The sequence below is a fragment of the Asterias rubens genome, chromosome 15 (genome assembly GCF_902459465.1).
Source record: "Asterias rubens chromosome 15, eAstRub1.3, whole genome shotgun sequence".
Taxonomy (NCBI): domain Eukaryota; kingdom Metazoa; phylum Echinodermata; class Asteroidea; order Forcipulatida; family Asteriidae; genus Asterias; species Asterias rubens.
Window position 1 is genome coordinate 9,420,493 of NC_047076.1, and position 19,287 is coordinate 9,439,779.

The 19,287-nt window shown below is 38.9% G+C and overlaps 1 protein-coding gene across 1 annotated transcript in view; it reads left to right on the top strand.

The window, feature by feature from the left end:
- LOC117300005 (probable serine carboxypeptidase CPVL) overlaps positions 1-19,287 on the top strand; it is a 34,142-nt gene that overhangs the window by 9,224 nt on the left and 5,631 nt on the right. Inside the window, exons 4-11 of the mRNA XM_033783648.1 lie at positions 1,669-1,730; positions 1,898-2,012; positions 4,830-4,888; positions 6,764-6,843; positions 9,242-9,308; positions 12,661-12,789; positions 13,473-13,604; positions 15,433-15,519. Of these exons, the coding sequence (XP_033639539.1) occupies positions 1,669-1,730; positions 1,898-2,012; positions 4,830-4,888; positions 6,764-6,843; positions 9,242-9,308; positions 12,661-12,789; positions 13,473-13,604; positions 15,433-15,519 (731 nt within the window). The remainder of the gene's footprint in view (positions 1-1,668; positions 1,731-1,897; positions 2,013-4,829; positions 4,889-6,763; positions 6,844-9,241; positions 9,309-12,660; positions 12,790-13,472; positions 13,605-15,432; positions 15,520-19,287) is intronic.

Consider the following 19,287-nt stretch of genomic DNA (forward strand, 5'->3'; position numbering starts at 1 on the left):
GCGCGCCATTATGTATGTGTGTTGAATACGAAGTACACGTTGGAGTTTGTGTTTATTGAACGCTTACGCGATGCTGTTTTGTCAACTTATAAAATGGCCGCACAAACACACGCTAAGCAATGCCTGTTTGTTCAACTTAGAAAATGGCAGCCTGCGCGCATGCCGGGGCGCGTAAATAGGCCCTCTAGTTCTTATATATAACTCTATGGGTGTCGTGCATGTATGTTCTATGGATATATATAAAGAAAAATTCACTTTTTTTACACCTGATAAAAATTGTGTACACTTTGTGCCCACCAAATCGAAAAACACAATTGAATACAACCACCCTCGTGTGCTAATACTCAAATTTTGAACTACCGCTGGTGACCGGAAAGTCACAAAAAATGTAAAAATATGCCATGATGTTCCCGTGAAACACCACAAACGGTAAATGAGAACCTGTATATTCAACATTCTTGTCTCCAATGATTCAACTTTACACGAAGGCAACGGTGCAGTCTGGCAGTACCACACCTTCTGTACAAAGAGATCTAATCTTGCTCGTTAATCGACCATCCAGCTTTGTTACTCTGCAGTTTTGCAGGTCGTTCGAGCTCCTTCTCTTCCTTCCTCCATGATATACACTGTAAGTCTATAGTTAGAGTAGATGAACGCAAAATATTTCAACAGTTATGTTTAAAGGATTTGGGTACTTTTTGTAACACAAAACACAATGTCCAAAGATTCACATTAAACTTACACCGTTTGAAGATAATGATGGTAGAAAGCGTACCTTAAAGTACGTATTAGTTGCTGATGTATGTACTGTAGTTTTTGAGAAATGAGTAAAACAATGTCATTAAAATATATTTTTACACGCTAAAATAACTTTCGTCTCATGATCACTGAGACGAAAATTATTTCCACGACACTGTTTTACTCATTTCTCAAAAACTGCAGCACCTCAGCAAGTAATATTTTCAGGGAAGCTTTCTACTATCAGTATCTTCAAACTGTAAGTTTATTGTAAATCTGTGGACATTGTGTTTTTGTCCTACAAAGAGTACATTTTTAGACCCTTTTTAAGCAGATAATCTTATCCGAAAACAGTGATTTCTCACTCAGTGATTGTGAAGTTCCTCTCTGGTAGCATTACTTTGAAGTGATCTCCCCATGCCATCTCTCTCCCTGGTAGCATTACTTTGAAGTACCAAAATACATTCTTGATAGTTAGGCCTAATTAATCCTGTGGTTGATCCATACTGTCTTTTGAAGGAGCGTTACAGAATTGGTAAGAAACAAAAATTGTGAAGATCACAGATTAACATAAAACTTACTCAGTCTATTCATCATTAAATGATGATGATGATGATGATAGTAGAAAACATCCCATGAAATATTATTGTCTGTAACGTCATATTTGTTGGGAAATAAATAATCTAATTTCACGTTTGGAGTTTATCGCTCAGTGAGCGTTTTATTCATTTCTTTTTGCATCAATGCCATGCAAAAATGATGACCCAGATGGCCGATCGATCTCAAACTTCTACAGGTTTATCAGTTTATAGTGTGTACATATGGTGGATTACATAAAGTACTTACATGTGCACTACCAGCAACTGTTTGGTTAGCAAAAACCAACTCTGTGTTTAATATTCCTTTAACGATTTTTGTTTTGTTGTATAGGGTATCTTACCGTAAACAAAGATTACAACAGCAATTTGTTCTTCTGGTTTTTCCCATCACAGGTGAGATCATTTTAATATTATGCTACCTAAATCTTTCAATCTCATTGTAGTTTTTTTCTGACCCACCTGAGCCTATTGGATTTGACATTTCCCTTTCTCTTCACATGCTTGAAGCGCAAGGCCTGGGTTGGTCACAATTTTAAAGTTCTTCTTGTTTTTGTCTGCAGTCTGATCCAGTAAATGCCCCAGTGTTACTCTGGTTGCAAGGTGGTCCAGGTGGCACCTCCATGTTTGGTCTCTTTGCAGAAAATGGACCTTTCACTGTTACAAAGGACCTCAAATGTAAGTAGGAAACACCAACAACTTGACTAACTTGCAAGTGTCGTGGCCGAGCGGTTAAGAGCAACAAATTCAAACTGTAGTATTTCTGATCAGTTTGAATCCCCAGCCGTGACACTTGTGTCATTTTAAAAAAGCAATACACTTAGCCATTGCTTCTTCTTTGGGATGGGGCGTAAAGCCGTTGGTCCCATGTGTTTATTTGTGTAACGCATGTAAAAGAACCCAGTGCACTTACCGAAAATAGAAGGGGTTCGCCCCGGTGTTCCTGGCTGTGGCTGCTGTAGCACCTTGTGAACCCTTGTAAGGTGCTACATACAGTTGAAATTGGGTCTCAGAATCCATCACTGCAATAACCTATCTTTCTAAAAGTGTTTATATATACTCGGCGCCTTGAGCTGTGGAGTACCTTGTTTGTTAGATACGTGTGCTACATGACCTTGTTATTATTATATTAAATATGCCACATGCTGTTGACAAAAAAGTTCCACACGACAGATGAAGAAACACTTCACAATTTACATTATTACCACGGTAACGAATTGTGAAGGTTTATTGGTCGAGAACCAATCATGTGATGTGATACAAAGACACATGATCCATGGCTAAGGACGTGCACTTCGCATAACACACAGCATTGAGGGTAACATGAGTTTAGTTAACCGATATACTTTACCTTGATCAGTCCCTCCATTGGGTGGTTTCCAGCGCTTGTATGAAATAGAACCAGGCAAAGTTGTTGTGATGGAAACTAATCTGCCATCATTGTGTCATAACTGGTCCATCGGTTTCCAGGAGTGCCGGTTTGAAAACATAATGGCTTCGCCACAACTAGAACTAGTTCTGAAAGACCAAAAACCTTCAGAGTTAAATTCTTTAGCCTAACCTCTAGCTTCATAGAAGCCAGAGGCATAGGTGTCTTGCAGCAGCAGTGCGTCATGGAAAGACGTGTGTCCTTGTTCATTACAAATACCGCCTGTTGGTATTTGTCCGTTGTAAGTGATCCTGATGGTCGTCTCTTTTTTTTTCTTGAAAAAACTGGGTATTGATTTTGTAAGTATTATGGCATAACGTCTTACCCTGTTTAGTCAGGTCTGATGAGTTTTCCAGTGTCCCCGGCGGTGTGAGATGATTTTGCCATGGTTGAAACCGGAGCATTCCCCATCTCCGTAGGGGCATTGAACACATTTAAGTAAGTTTTTCGCTCTTGTATTCTGCTGATCTGGGAAAGTTTGTCATCTAGTGAGTGGGTGACTCTGAAGTCTGTTTGCAGCGTTTGCTGACTTGAGGGTGATGCATCATTTCTTATCATGGAGGTGTTGCAGGCATGAGACTTTGTCCTTGTTGACTATTCTGTCCAATTCTTTTAACATGGAGTCAGGTGGAGTTTTCTGGTACAGGCACAAGTCGAGGCTCATAGGGCCTATCCAGAATATAGGTCCAGTGCAGAACACTTGATTAAAGTAGTATCTCATACTTGAGAGTATCGGAGATTGGCGTACACTCATATAGGTCCACACTGTATTGCATTAACCATAGAGAATGCTTTAATGCAGAGTCAATCAACGCGCTGATTGGTTCTCCTGAACGGAGACCTGTGGTTGGTTGGCTCAGGGCTATTTGGTATGTTACCCATTGTGTGAGAAACCCCTTGTGTGTTGTGAGGCGTGTTAGTAGACTGTGGGTTGTTAGAGGAGGAAGGTGGTAGGATGGTATGCCAAATAGGCCCACTCCTCTCCACAAGTACATGAATCTCTTCAGTCTCCTGACGATGACTAGAGCAAGCTAGTCAAAACGTTGAGATCCATTCTAGAACTGAATCCGCCGTAGTGCAGTTAGTTAAAATCCTTTAAGCTAAAGAAGTACCAGCTAATTCCGCCCGGGTAGTAGTTAAAAAGCAGGACAGTTCTTTTCAGAACTGAGAAGTCTCCCGAACATCTGATAAAGCAAATCTGCGGTAGTAGAATCAAGAAAGACTGTTCTGACAAGTAGAAACACATTTGGTATTTCTGCAAACATACATAAGAATAACAATGTTACCATGGTATAGCAAAACAATTGTTGCATGCTGTGAAGGGGTCCATGGGATTTCCTACACCCTCTGGGGGGGCAGGGGCAAATGGTACCCTCTACAACAATTGTATACTTGGACCGCAGACCCATGGCCATACCATATGCATGCATCTGTTGGTTACTGTACAAACGCCTGGTGTGGCTATCCCGTACAAATTCCTTTTAGTGTTAGGCATTTTAGGCCAGTAAACTTGACCGAACAAGTCCATTGGTTTTTCGAACAAGTCCATTAGTCTTTTGTTATTATTTTATTTTTATTTTATTTATTCATTATTGATATCCAACAGTAGATAGCCGCCACTTAATAATGATAAGAACATTATTATAAATAGACAAAAATAGTACACCGAAACCACATAAAACAGACCAAGGAACACCCAAAAAAACACATCGGACATGAAAACAAACACATGTAGTAAGAAATACACAAGCAAAACAACACACGAAACTCCAATTACATACCAAAAAAAAAAAAAAAAAACTAAAACAAAACAAAAAAACGACAAACAAACAACACCAAACACCAACTTCACAACAAATCAAATAGACAATTATATCAAATCACAAAAACCCCAACAAACACACCAACAGACCAACAAACACCCCAACTAACAAATAAACACCTCAACAAACGGACAAATTCAAACAATTTAATTTAGAAATATTACTGACCAAAATGATAACAGGGAGACAATCCATCAACAAACTGCAACAAACCCTTTTTTTCTGTTTTTTTTTTCTTTTCAGTGGTACCTAAAAAGTATGCCTGGACCTCTAAGTATTCTGTTCTGTACATTGACAACCCGGTAAGTTTCAAATGCTAAGTTATCATTGTTGTTATTTAATCTTTTATTCAGCTAAAATAAATAACAATCATACAGACATAAACTGCGCCAATAAAGTATCTAAACACTTACAAATGGTCAGATTTACCGGAACCTGAAATAGTATACAAAAATTTAATTGTTCGTTTCTATTCACCGTTAATTTCTGCACGTTTTGACACATCTTGTGGTGCGCTACGATGTTGTTTGGTAGATTTATGGACACTTGAGTGGCTTAAGGTCGAATTTCAAAAGTTGCAAAAGCCCCTATTCACCCCAATTCCAAAAGGGAACTCACATAAGCATCACACTCAGACAAAATCAAGACAAAAGACACAAACTCGTTTCGTTTACATGACCATGAAATTAATTGCCGTATCTTTAACTCTAAAACTGCTGTTATCTTGTTGTGTCCTCCATCATTGTCCTGAACGGCAAGGAGTCGTCTTCTCATACTCTCAATGAGACCTCTGATCTGTCCCTGGTCAATCCCCTGCCATTTCCTGATCAGGATGCGTTGCAAACCCCTCGAGAGTGGTGTCAGGCTTTATGGCTTTGTTCACTTTCTTCTTCTGCTGCAGAAGTCACTCTCGGACGACCACTCCTTGGCAGGTCGTCCACATTTCCCTGAGCTTGGTAGCGATTCCACCATTTACTGACCGTCGCTGGTGACGTTTTCACCTGATGAGCTGTAGCTCGCATCGACCTACCGGCTTCTATCAAACCAACGGTCCGTCCTCTTTCCTGTTTGGGCGTTTGAGCCATCTTTCCTGTTATCTTGAAACACCTTTCCTTGCTTACCATTGTTGTATGCCTCCCATCTTTGACCCCTTTGCTTGGTTACTGACAATTATTGCTGATGTTCATCGCAACCGATTTATCCAAAACGCGACCAAAAAAAATCATTTATAAAAGGGGGGCAAAAGAAACGCCGATCTTACTCGTCACAATACAACGATTTAGCTTGAATAGGGGCTTTTGCAACTTTTGAAATTCGACCTTAAGCCACTCAAGTGCCCGTAAATCCACCAAACAACATCGTAGCGCAACACAAGATGTGTCAAAATGTGCAGAAATTAACGGTGACTCGAAATGCATAATTATTTTTTGGCATACTGTTTCAGGTTCCTATATATCTGACCATTTGTAAGTGTTTAGATACTTTATTGGCGCAGTTTACATGAGAGCACATGGATAATTCAATATAGAATAGATAGGATACATGTAGGTGACAGGATTTCTACTTCTTGCTCTTAAGTGGCCCTTTTTAGTTATACCATGTCTTCTGTGACCTCTTTCAGCCTGCTATTTTCACATGATTTTGACATGGAGGTCAGTTTACTGTGCGTCCCCATTGGATTTAATTTTGTCATTCTACAGAAAAGTCTCAGTAATTTAGTGAAAACAATGGGCAATAGGAACACAGCTTCAAAAAAGAAAAACATAGATTGAAAAGCAGTGTAAGGGACAGGGATGGGTGAAAAGAGAATTTGTATGGATGCTGGTCATCTCGTCCCCTGCAAAGTGCACCCTAACTGTCTCGCCCGGGACTTTTCAAAGTCGCCCCCTCACAAAGTCGTACCTTGATAATGTTGCCCCCTGGCAAAGTCGCCCCCTAACAAAGTCACCCAAGACAAAGACGCCCCCTAACAAAGTCGCCCCATGATTTTATTTAGTCTGGAAAGTGGCTTAATTAACATTTTCAAAGGGATATTGATTGAGACCAATTTAAAGCCTATGTTTAGTTCGTGTTTGGGTAAAAACCATCAATATTAACTGAAATAACTTGATGTCTAAAACTTACATGATTGGCAATGTCGGGTCATTTCTAATTCTTAAACCCCTCCATTTCACTAGGTTGGAACTGGATTCAGCTTCACTGAACATGACCAAGGTTATGCCAACAACCAGTCTATCATTGCTGCACAACTATACAGGTATGTCACATATTGATGCAAGTTCAATGTATGTTTTGTATGGGCTCTTTCATTGAGGTTCCGAGATGGGAAGAAACTATAAAAAATATAGCAATCTTGCGGGTACTACATGTACCATGTGTAAATCTCTTTTGTGTAAATGTTGGCTCTTTGAAGAGCCAGCTTTGTCTTGATGTTTCAGAGCCAACTCTCCCAATGATAGTTAACATGGTTTTACTTACAAGTTTACTATTTATATTTATAATAATAATAGTAATAAATTACATTTATATAGCGCATAATATGAATTATAACATCTCTATGCGCTTATATAACACACCTCTTGGTTGTTCTGTATTCTCTGTTTGGATGGAACACAGTCACAAACTATAAGTCTAGTGATCACGCGCATTTGTTTTGTGAGAGTAGTGCCCGCCGGGCACGGGTCTTTGAAAATAGTGCCCAGTTACAGCGCCCTCTCTTGACGTGAACCATGAACAGCAACTAAAAAACTTTCTTTCTTTTTCAGATTTCTGTTCTTATTTCTTATAAGACTGAGGTGTGTTATAAAACACATATTGACTGGCATAGTTCGGTAACTAGTGTACCTCTATTCTTCCTCGGGCATGTGAGTGACCAGAGTGGGGCCTATTTCCCTGGGGCGATAGTTTTTACCTCATTGCCAGTAAATATGTGTCTAATAGTTTCTTCCTATTTATCCAAACTATTCAAAGCTTCATTCGTAAATAGCCCAGACAGTTTCTCTACTCCTATTGGTGAAGAGCACGTCACGTGGGGGTGTTTAAACGGTTGATAATGACCAGTGTTTATAACCGGCTGGCTTCCGCGTGTCAGGCGCGCAAGATTATCACGCGGAACGCAATTCATAGGTGTTAGTAACAGCGCGTAATCTACTTCTAAGCGGGCGCGCGGAATCTGTTTCTAAGCATGCGTGCGTACACACAACCCACGCACAACAGACTTTCACAGTTTTTGAAAACAAAATTTCAAACCTCCAAAGTCCAACTGTCAAAGTGTCTGTAATTGTATTTTGTTAACGTTTTTTAACAAAAGGGCATTTATGAATGGGAATAAAAGAGTAGTTACTCGCTCTTAAACGTACGCTTAAAACCTTGCAGGGTCGTTGCCATGCGCTAAAGGCCCTAGCCTTCAGCTCGGGGCCCTAGCCTTCATCTCAGGCCTTTATCACACGACAAAAATTTGACCCAGCCGGCTTTAAACGGCCGTGTAAGAACTCGTCGCTACCCTTTTATTCCCTTAGTTAATACTGAGATTCCGAGACTGGTTTCAATTGGTGGTCGGGGAACCATTCCCACAAAAAACAGCATGCTGCCATATCAGTCGATGATGTTATCGTCAGCTAATCACCGTGCAGGAAAACCATGCTGTCTAATAGTTGATTTTTCGTAATGGGAGTTTTGGATTAGCGGTGGAAATCGCTGTATCCTGACTGGACTAGCTACGATCTGGTCTCGCTTTTAACATTTTTGGGGAAGAATATGAAATAATCTATCCATGTAAACAAATTGGGGACTGTTGCTGACATTCATAATGGGAAAATTTGCTGTGTTTTTGTGACTTGTTTTCTTTCTTTGTGAAGCAATTTTTTACGTACCATTTTCTCTTTTTGAAATTTGACTTGCACCAATTTTTCATACATAACGACAGATATGGTCTTCAGTTCAAATTACTGGTACATTATTTTGGTTGAGACTTTTCAGAAAAGGCCGAAAATGACCGAATTCCAGAAGCCCTTTTGACTAATTATATATTCACACAGAGGTCACGAAAAAGATGCATAATTTGCAGATCAAATGAAAGGATATTTGGTGACCTGCGTGTAGACTGAGCTATGTTTTTGAAGTATGAGACCTTTTCATTTACAAAGCACTATGAAACGGCCAATATGGTGTTGATCAAAGCAGGAATACTGGGAGAGATCCTTCTCTTTTCGATAAGTGCACTGGGTTCTTTTACAAGAATTACACAACACACAGGAGCAATGGCTTAACATCCCATTCAAAGGACACGATTACTGTCTGTTTAGGCATCTTGAGTACCTTATCGGTTGATACATGCGCTATATGCAAGACTATTATAAGTTATCACACAAGTGCGAGTGGAATACGGAAAAATAAAGCACTTTCTGCGTCTTTGTCCTAGTTGGATATGGGATGCAGTTGCGCTATATTTTTATGTATTCCACAAGCGCGCGTGTTATAACAAATTTTTCTTCCAGTCTCACGTGCAACGCGCAAAGTTTAAAATTTCAGAACATTTTTTTGCGACGAACAACAAGCACGCAAAAGGTTTAGAATGTAATTTTTGCACTGTACACTAAAGAATATGTTGATTATTTTTACTTAAAGTTCTTTTTCTTTCTTTTGGTTACTTTCAGTGCCCTTCGGCAGTTTTTCACACTGTTCCCTGAATATCAGAAAAACGATTTTTATACAACTGGTGAGGTAAGAATCAAAAGCACACAGAGTAGAGTTACATCAAGCTATTTCAGTAATTTGCTTTGTGATCGGGAAAGCAAATTCAACAAAATGAAGAATCTTATTTTATTTTTCATCAAAGTTAAAGGAACATTACAGAATTGGTAATAAACAAAAATCGTGCAGATCACGGATTTATATAAAACTTTACAGGGTCTAATGGTGATGATAGTAGAAAACATCCTTTGAAATATTTCTGTTTGAACTTCATATTTGATGAGAAATAAATAATCTATTAAAATTTCCGTTTTGAGTTTATCGCTCAGCGAGCGTTTTATTCATTTTTGTTTTGGCATCAATGCAATGCAAAACTTGTATTGGAATCCGTTTTTTCACTACTCTCTCGTGACCCAGACAGCCTATCGATCTCGAACTTCTACGGGTTTGTCAGTTTATGTGTATGGTGGATTACATAAAGTGCTTACACTGCCATCAACTTTTTTTGCTAGAAAAACAATTCTGTAATATTCCTTTAAGCTGGAAGGTTTATGCTTTAATGCCGATTTGAGGAGAAAAAACAATTGGCTCTACGCCAGTGTGTGGAAAGCTTATTACACAATGTACCATATCTAACCTATACTTAGTGCTTCCCGGAGTCCTTGAGAAAGTCCTGAAATTACAGCAGCAAGTACAGCACTATAATAAATAGTTGATCGATCGTGAATTTTATATAATTTTTTTTTTTATTTAAAGGAACATTAGAGAATTGGTTTTTGCTAACATAACAGTTGCTGGCAGTGTAAACACTTTATGTAGTCTACCCTAAACATAAACTGACAAACCTGTCGAAGTTTGAGCCCGATTGGCCATCAGGGTCACAAGAGAATAGTGAAAAACCGATTACAAATTTTGCATTGCATCAATGCCTTAACAAAAATAGTAAAACGCTCAATGAGCGATAAACTCCAAATGCGAAAATTTGATAATTTATTTCTCATTAAATATGACATTTTAGACAGAAATATTTCAAGGGATGTTTTCTACTATCATCATCATTAGACTGTGTAAGTTTTATGTAAGTCTGTGATCATCACGATTTTTGTTTCTTACCAATTCTGTAACCTTCCTTTAAAGGGACACGTTGCCTTGGATCAGGCAAGTTGGTTTTAAAAAGCGTTTTAAAACCGTTTGTTATGAAATGCATATGGTAAGATAGATATTCTAAAAGAGTAAATGGTCCACACAAACACGCCTCGAAATTGTACGGTTTTTCCTTTTACGTCCTGAACTATACACGTTTGGCCATTTTATGGAGCCAACCACAAAAAGGCCAACCATGTTTGCTCGCAACGCGTAAGGAGTGACCGTGCAATTTTGTGGCAAGTTTGTGTGGACTGGTATATTCTCCTTTTAAGTTATTTATCTAACCATATGCATTTCATAACAAACGTGTTCAAATGCTTTTCAAAGACCTACTCGACCGATCCAAGGCAACGTGTTCATTTCAAATGATAAGTTATTATCTTACTGCAGATGTAATTAATACAGCTGTTTAATCAGATGAGGTTTGGGGACACAACATGTGTATAATCTCTTTCAAGAGATCGTCATACTGCTTGGAGTGTCAAGTTGTTAAAACACCTGGGCTCAATTTCATGGCTTTTCTTACCGCCGAATTCTCACCAATCTTCACTACAGGCAAGCGCCAAAATTCTGCGCTAGCTGGATAATAGCATGGAATGCCTTGTAACGTGGAAGACGCACGTGCATACATGTAAGCCTTAATTCCCCTGCTAACCAAAGAGGCACAGAATTCCCTGCTTTCTCATGCCTCGATTATTTGTGTACAGTAAGCAGAGCCATGAGATTGGGACTCTTCTCAGAACCATATTGCCCCAAAGAGATTATACACACCACAACCTCACCTGATTGTACTCCCACCATGCAAAGTTTCAAATCCTACTTAGGGCTAGAAATTAACAATCAACCGCAGGCCCAAGGCCAACGATGGGGTGTCGGGCCAGTAAACCATTTCCGGGATCACATTTTAAAGGCAGTGAACACTATTGGTAGATACTTATTAGCGTAAAACCTTACTTGGTAATGAGTTATTGGGAGAGGTTGATAGAATAAAACATTGTGAGAAGCGGCTCCCTTTGAAGTAACTTAGTTTTCAAGAAAGAAGTAATTTTTCATGAATTTGATTTCGAGACCTCAGATTGAGAATTTGAGGTCTCAAAATCAAGCATCTGAGAGCAGTTAACATCGTGCAACAAGGGTGTTTTTTTCTTTCATTATTATCTTGCAACTTCGATGACCAATTCAGCTAAAATTTTCACAGGTTTGTTTTTTGTGCATATGTTGAGATACACCAAGTGAGAAGATTGGTCTTTGACAATTACCAATAGTATCCAGTGTCATTAAGGAAAGGTGCTCATTACAGAATTTAAATTTACCTCAAGTCACCAGGTGGAATGCTTGGGTTTGCCTGTAGATTTCTTAACATGTCGTAGGGGAAGAGCACTGAGGCCTACACAGTCTTTATCACGCGTCGCAGTAGGGTAAAAAAAAACAGAATATCTTTGTCCCAGATATAATTATTACAACTAAGGCGTTTCATGGCCCAGCTGTCTCGTTCACCGGACCCGGTTTTATACCCGGTAGTCAAGACACAAGCAATGCACGTAAAAAAATTAATTCTGCTAGGCTCCTATGATACCCCAAAAATGCCTATATCCTTACAGACTGTAATTGTTTTTGCCCCAGGAGTAGATGGCAGCGTACTAGTGTCCCTGGTAGCAGTTGACTTGGGTTGATTGCCCAAAGCAGTTAAATGTAGCCCTCATCTTGAAGTAGCCGTCCGTGGCCTTGTGGTGTTAAAGGAACACGTTGCCTTGGATCGGTCGAGTTGGTCTTTGAAAAGCGTTTGTAACCGTTTGTTATAAAATGCATATGCTTAGAAAGATGTTGTAAAAGTAGAATACAATGGTCCACACAAACATGCCTCGAAATTGCATGGTTTTCCTTTTACCTCGTCAACTAACACGGTCGGCCATTTATGGGAGTCAAATTTTTACTCCCACAAATGGCCGATCGTGTTAGTTCGCACAGTTAAAGGAAAACCACGCAATTTCGAGGCAAATGTGTGTGGATCACTGTATTCTACTTTTAAAACATCTTTCCAACCAAATGCATTTTATACACAAAAAAAACGGTACCAAATGCTCTTTATAGAACAACTTGTCCGATCCAGGGCATTGTGTTCCTTTAATAGGCAATCTCTCACTTAAAGATGCTTTTAAAAATAATTCAAATGTTTAAAATAATTAACTTTCTGTCCATGTTTATGCATTAATGCTTGCCATTTTCATTGTTACAGTCCTACGCCGGAAAGTATGTGCCCGCTCTGAGCTACCTCATCCATCTTGAGAATCAATGGCCAAGCACCAAAGTCAAAATTAACTTAAAAGGAATGGCAGTGGGTGACGGGTTCACAGCTCCGGATAAGGTCAGAAAATGCTTTATTTTACTGCAACAAATTCACAGTAATTAATTCAGTTCAACTACGGTTAAAATATATCACAATTTTATGCGATTTAAACTGTATCAATTATTTATTTTTTTCTTGTTTAGTAATTGAGCAAGCTCAAGCAAGTTTAAAGACACTGGACACTGTTGGTAATTGTCAAAGACAAGTTTTTTTCACTTGGTGCATCTTATCATATGCATACAATAGCAAACCTGTGAAAATTTGAGCTCAATTGGTCGTCGAAGTTGCAAGATAATAATGAAAGAAAAAAACACCCTAGTCACGCGAAGTTGCATGCTTTCAGATGCTTGATTTTGAGCCCTCAAATTCTAAATCTGATGTCTCAAAATCAAATTTGTGGAAAATTACGTTTTTCTTGAAAACTATATCACTTCAGTGGGAGCTGTTTCTCACAATGTTTTATACTATCAACCTCTCCCCATTACTCATAATCAAGAAAGGTTTTATGATAATAATTTTGTTTAGTAATAACCAATAGTGTCTATGCCTGTAACTTGTAAACATGTTGCTTTCTCATGTAAAATTTACTGTAGTACAGTAGTACTTCTGAATGACTCCAGTCAACATTTAGCGCTCAATGTGGGGCATGGTACATGTAGAACAAGTTTGTTCTAAATCTTGTTTTGTTTTTTTCTTTTCAGCTTATTCCAGGCTACGGTGCATTCATGGCAGAAGTTGGGATTGCTGATTTTACCCAGAAGGGGAAAATTGATGAAATTACCTCCTACATTGTGACTCTCATTGCAGCAGAGGAGTGGGAGTTGGCTGCGAAGGTACTGTACATGATGAATCTCTCATTATTTTTACACAGATACATGTACAGTAGTATAATACGAAGGTGTAAGGCCACCAGCCTCCGATTTCACGAAGCGCTGCGGCGCGTCGCAAGTGCAAGTTGCGACCGGTTACACGTCGTAAGTTGCGATGCGTATGAAATCGATTTCATCAAAGTTACGATGCATTGGATACATCGCAAGTTCCTTGACAACGAGGAAGAACACGTCGTAAGTTACGACGACCCATAGGGTCATCGTAAGAATGCTATGTTTCATTTGTTTACGCACAAAATGCATGAAAGGACATAAAAATTAGTACACGTAACTTCCGTGAACCAATCGGGAAGACACTAGACAACAAATGGAAATTTACCCTCCTCCCCCCCCCCCAAAAAAAAAAAAGTTCGAGTAAAAGAATAGAAAACAAACACACGCATAACAAACGAACACACATAAACTGAAACAACTAAACAAATCAATAATTATAAACCAACCAAAACCCCCCCAACCTAAACACTAGTCCGACGGTTTCTGCCATCTTTAATGAACTATAATACACGACTGTTTCATGACCAAGTTGTACACAACATTAAACAGCCGCAGAACTTTAGCAGTTCATCCTCGTCCAAAGGGTTGTTTTTATTAAGAGTGAAAATAGTTTGTATTGCGACTCGTCGCGCTTACGACGTGTTTGGTGAAATGGATTGTGGAACTCGTCGCAGCCGCGACGTGTCCTAGGTCTGCGACGCATCGCAAACCCTACGATGCATCGCTACTTGCGATGAGTTTCGTGAAATCGGGGGCAGGGCTAATTTTTAACTAAACCCTGCTTCCACTGCTGATTGTTTTCACAATGCATTATGTGGTAAGCTAAAGTTCTTGACCTTATTTCATAGAGCTGCTTAAAGACAGTGGACACTATTGGTAATTACTCAAAATAATTATTATCATAAAACCATTCTTGATTACGAGTAATGGGGAGAATTTGAGGTCTCGAAATCAAGCATCTGAAAGCACACAATTTCGTGTGACCATGGTGCGACAAGGATGTTTTTTTCTTTTATTAACATCTTGCAACTTCGATGACCGATTGAGCTCAAATGTTCACAGATTTGTGATTTTATGCCTTTGTTGAGATACACCAACTGTGAAGGCTAGTTTTTGACAATTACCAATAGTGCCAGTGTCTTTAAACAGGAAGTGTTGCATACAAATTTTTAAATAAGCACAAAAAGGCAGGATACCAATCGTGGATTGTACATGTGACATGATATTTCGGCTGGTAACCATATTCTGGTAAATGTAGTTCTGCTGTGCTTAGCTACATGTACTACTTGTGCTGAAGCAGTTCTATGTGGGCCGTTGGTTTTCAGGGTTTGGTTTTGTGTCTTGTTTTGGGGCTAGATACATGTAGCTCCGTAGTTAAAGGTTTGGGGTACTTTTTAAAAATAATAGATGCATAGATTAACATTAAACTGACAGGGTTTGAAGATACTGATAGTGAAAAGCTTCCGTTCAAATATTACTTACTGAGGTGCTGTAGTTTTTGAGAAATGAGTAAAACAATGTCATGAAAATATGTTTGTAAATGATTAAAATCATTTTCGAAAATTATTTTCATTACATTGTTTTACTCATTTCCCAAAAACTACAGCACCTCAGCACGTAACATTTTCAGGGAAGGTTTCTACTATTATTATCTTCAAACTGTGTAAGTTTAGTGTAATTCTGTGGAAATTGTGTTTTTTTTGTCCTACAAAAGTTACATAGACCCTTTAATAGAGCAGTGGTTCTTCAGCTAATCCATAAATGTTGTCTTTTATAGGTAATGGATAAGCTTATAAATGGGGAGAATTCCTTCTTCAATAATGTGACTGGCATGACAGATTACTACAACTACTTGAGAACCAATGTAAGCCAGTATTTGTTCATAGAGGAATTCATTGATTCCATGTTTAAGGCAGTGGACACTATTGGTAATTACTCAAAATAATTATTAGCATAATAATAATAATAATAATAATAATAATAATAAACATTTATATAGCGCCAAATCCCTTAAAAATGCTCCCAGGCGCTTTACAACAACAAAAATTTTAACCACAAAAACTAAATAATTAAAAGTTCCAAAATTAAAATCCATAAAGTATTATCATAAAACAATAAAGATACATGTACAAGTAAAAAGATGAATATAATCAATTAAACACATTGAGTAAAAGCCATCAAAATTGTTTGATCCAGTAAAAAACACAAACAATAATTAGCATAAAACCTTACTTGGTAAACGAGTATGGGGAGACGTTCGTAGTATAAAACATTTTGAGAATCGGCTCTCTCTGAAATGATGTAGTTTTCAAGAAAGAAGTAATTTTCCACGAATTTGATTTCGAGACCTCAGATTTAGAATTTGAGGTCTTTAAATCAAGCATCTGAAATGGCACAACGTCGTGCAACAAGGTTTTTTATTTATTTATTTTTTTTTGTTATTATCTCTCAACTTCGACAACCAATATTGAGCTTAAATTTTCACAGGTTTGTTAATTTATGCATATGTTGAGACAGACCAAGTGAGAAGACTTGTCTATGACAATTACCAATAGTGTGCAGTGTCTTCAAGGTAACTACATGTGGGCAAACTCTCACATGGGGATCTACCAAGCAAGCAACAGCCAGTCCCTCATAAAGGGACACGTTGCCTTGGATCGTTCAAGATGGTCTATGAAAAATGTTTGAAACATGTTTGTTATAAAATGCATGTAGTAAGATGTTTTAAGAGTAGAATGTAATGATCCACACAAATGCGAACTTACACGATTGGTGATTTTATGGATCAAAAACTTGACTTCACAAAGTGGCCGACTGTAGTAGTTCACAACGTATAAGGAAAACCGTGCAATTTCGAGGCATATTTGTGTGGATCATTATATTCTATTAAAGGATTTGGTACCTTTTCAAAATGTCCATAGGTTTACATTAAACTTACAGGGTTTGAAGATAAGTGGAAAGCTTCCCTTCAAATATTACTTACTGAGGTGCTGTAGCTTTTGAGAAATGAGTAAAACAATGTCATGAGAATACGTTTGTAAATGATTAAAATAATTTTCGTCTCATGAGACGAAAATTATTTTCATGACATTGTTTTACTCACTTCCCAAAAACTACAGCACCTCAGCAAGTAATATTTTCAGGGAAGCTTTCTACTATCATTATCTTCAAACCCTGTAAGTTTAGTGTAAATCTGTGGACATTGTGTTTTGTGTCCTACAAAAGTTACCCTTTAAAACATGTTTTTGACCATGTATTTTATAACAAACAGTTTCAACGCTTTTTATAGACCAACTCGACCGATCTAAGGCAACGTGTCTCTTTAATGTATGTGACTACAAGTTGCACAAATCAAGAAATGTGGTTCACCAGTAACTAAATGACAATATTTATTCTAGTTATTGTTTTGCCAAGTTCCCTTTGAGAAGATCATCAAAACAAAACGAAACAAACTAATTTTGTGAATGTATGTTACGAGTATACATTGAACATAATGGCTCATTTTCACCATACATTGGTGTGCCAAGATCAAGCCACATCAATTCTGCTGACAGAGACTTCTCAGTCTAAGGACCGAAACTCTGGAATAATCTTCCAAATCAGGCACACAACATTCTTAACAGTTCTGAAAGCCCACTTGTTTCAGGAGGCCTCCTAGCCCAGCAGCCCAGAGCACTTTGGTTAAAGGAACGAAGTACCAATATTCGAGTACAGGAACATTTACAGCATTAACTGACATAGTCAGATATGGATGTCTGCTGGGAACCCCCGCTGCGTGTGGCACATAGACCCCCAACGAAGAGGCAAAATAATGGGCTGAATCAAACATTGTAGGTACCACATGAAACCAAGTGGAAATTATAACTAACATGAAACTAAGTAAATAATATAAACCGCCAGACAACTTTTCTGCTGCATTAGGCCTGTCAGACACCCCCTCCCAAATGTTTACTGTACAAACCTATGGGTTGATATTAACCAATTGTCAAATTAGCTCAGATTTACATGAAACTTTGTCTAACTGTTCCACTAAGGCTAAAATAAAAACACAAAACAAATTAAATCCATACTCCACATCGTTTCCGAGATGCAACCTCTTAAAATATGCTTAAACCTCCCCTTTTGTGGAGCTCCGCCCCTGGCCCCACGCGTCGTCATGATATTTTTTGTGCAAATTTTAAGAGCCCATAATTTAATAAAGATGTAGGGCTGAAAAGGTGGGGTGTTCTAAAACCCTCTTGACCCCCACGACCCATGACCCCCCTCGGCCCCTCGACTTTTGCGAAATTTTTTATTTATTTTTTACACCAAAATTGCCACAGTCGGTTCACATTCTCGGCTACTCACACACACAAATTTGTATGCTGAGGTCGACTACCATGCCTCGCACATCTAAACACAGCATACTAAAGAAACATTACACACATGGTATGCACGAAGCAACTGCGTGTGATTGGCTGAGATCGGGGCCTGTGGCAATTTTGATGTACAGAAGATTGCAGCATTTCCATGTGTATCTCTTGGACGACCCGAGCCTGAATAAGATTATTAGCCCAACTGGGAACCTGCGTTTACTGGCTGATCGCTCACGTCCTGTGTAGACAGTTCTATGCAGAGTTCGAGGTTGTAGACCCGACCGACCAAATGGCCCATCACATGTTTTAGGGTTGTTGTCAGTCTCCCACAACCCCGGCCATACACACAGACAGGGCCTCCCCCATCGGTGTGCACGTGACGTGTGGAGGCGGACAGTTAATACTCCCAATTCTGCATTGCTGATGCAGATAAATAACCGCTGTCTCAGACTTGAAATCAAGTCTAGTCCTGGAAGAAAGTTGCGTCGCCTGTTCTTTGGATCACGTGAATTCTAAATCGGGAACTTAATTCTTACTTCTAACTCGGAATTGGGACATTCTTCGTACACAGGGCGGATGTCAAGAGGCCGTGGGTCATGGGTAGAGGGGGTTTTAGAGCAACCCAAAAAGGTGTATGCTACTCAAGTTTGGCCCTAGATTCATAATTTGGCCGCGGGGTCCACCCCCGACCCCCCCCCCTTTTCAAAATACACAATCAACCGAATGGTACCCATTCTCCATTAAGAGAAGCATTGGTAGTAAAGTATCTTGCTCAAGGACTCGAACCCACACTCTGATGACTCAACTACCAGAAATTGAATTTGATGCTCTAAACCACTCGGCCATGACACCCTGCCTGATTGATTGCACATTAACTAAGTTACTTTTGATTGTTTTTCATTGTTGCAAGGCTCTGCTCCTGAGTACAATACTAATCTGTTCGTTCAATATCATCCATCTAGAAATCTTCGGTCCTCCAATTCATTTTCACTGGTTGTTCCTAAAACTCACACCCTATGGGGGACCGTTCTTTCACACATGCTGGAGCTTCTCTCTGGAACGAACTCCCTCATATAATTCATAATATTTCCGATGAACACAAGTTCAAAGTTGCCCTGAAAACTCACCTGTTCAAGAAGTATTTCTTAAATGCATAGTTTTTGTTGCTTTCCATTGTACAATTTTTGTATGTTTTCCCTAAATGTTACTTTGATATTATGTTTTAGTGTGTGCCCGGTATTGCTCGGCTTGGCCTGCATTTTCTTGTCATAGAGAGA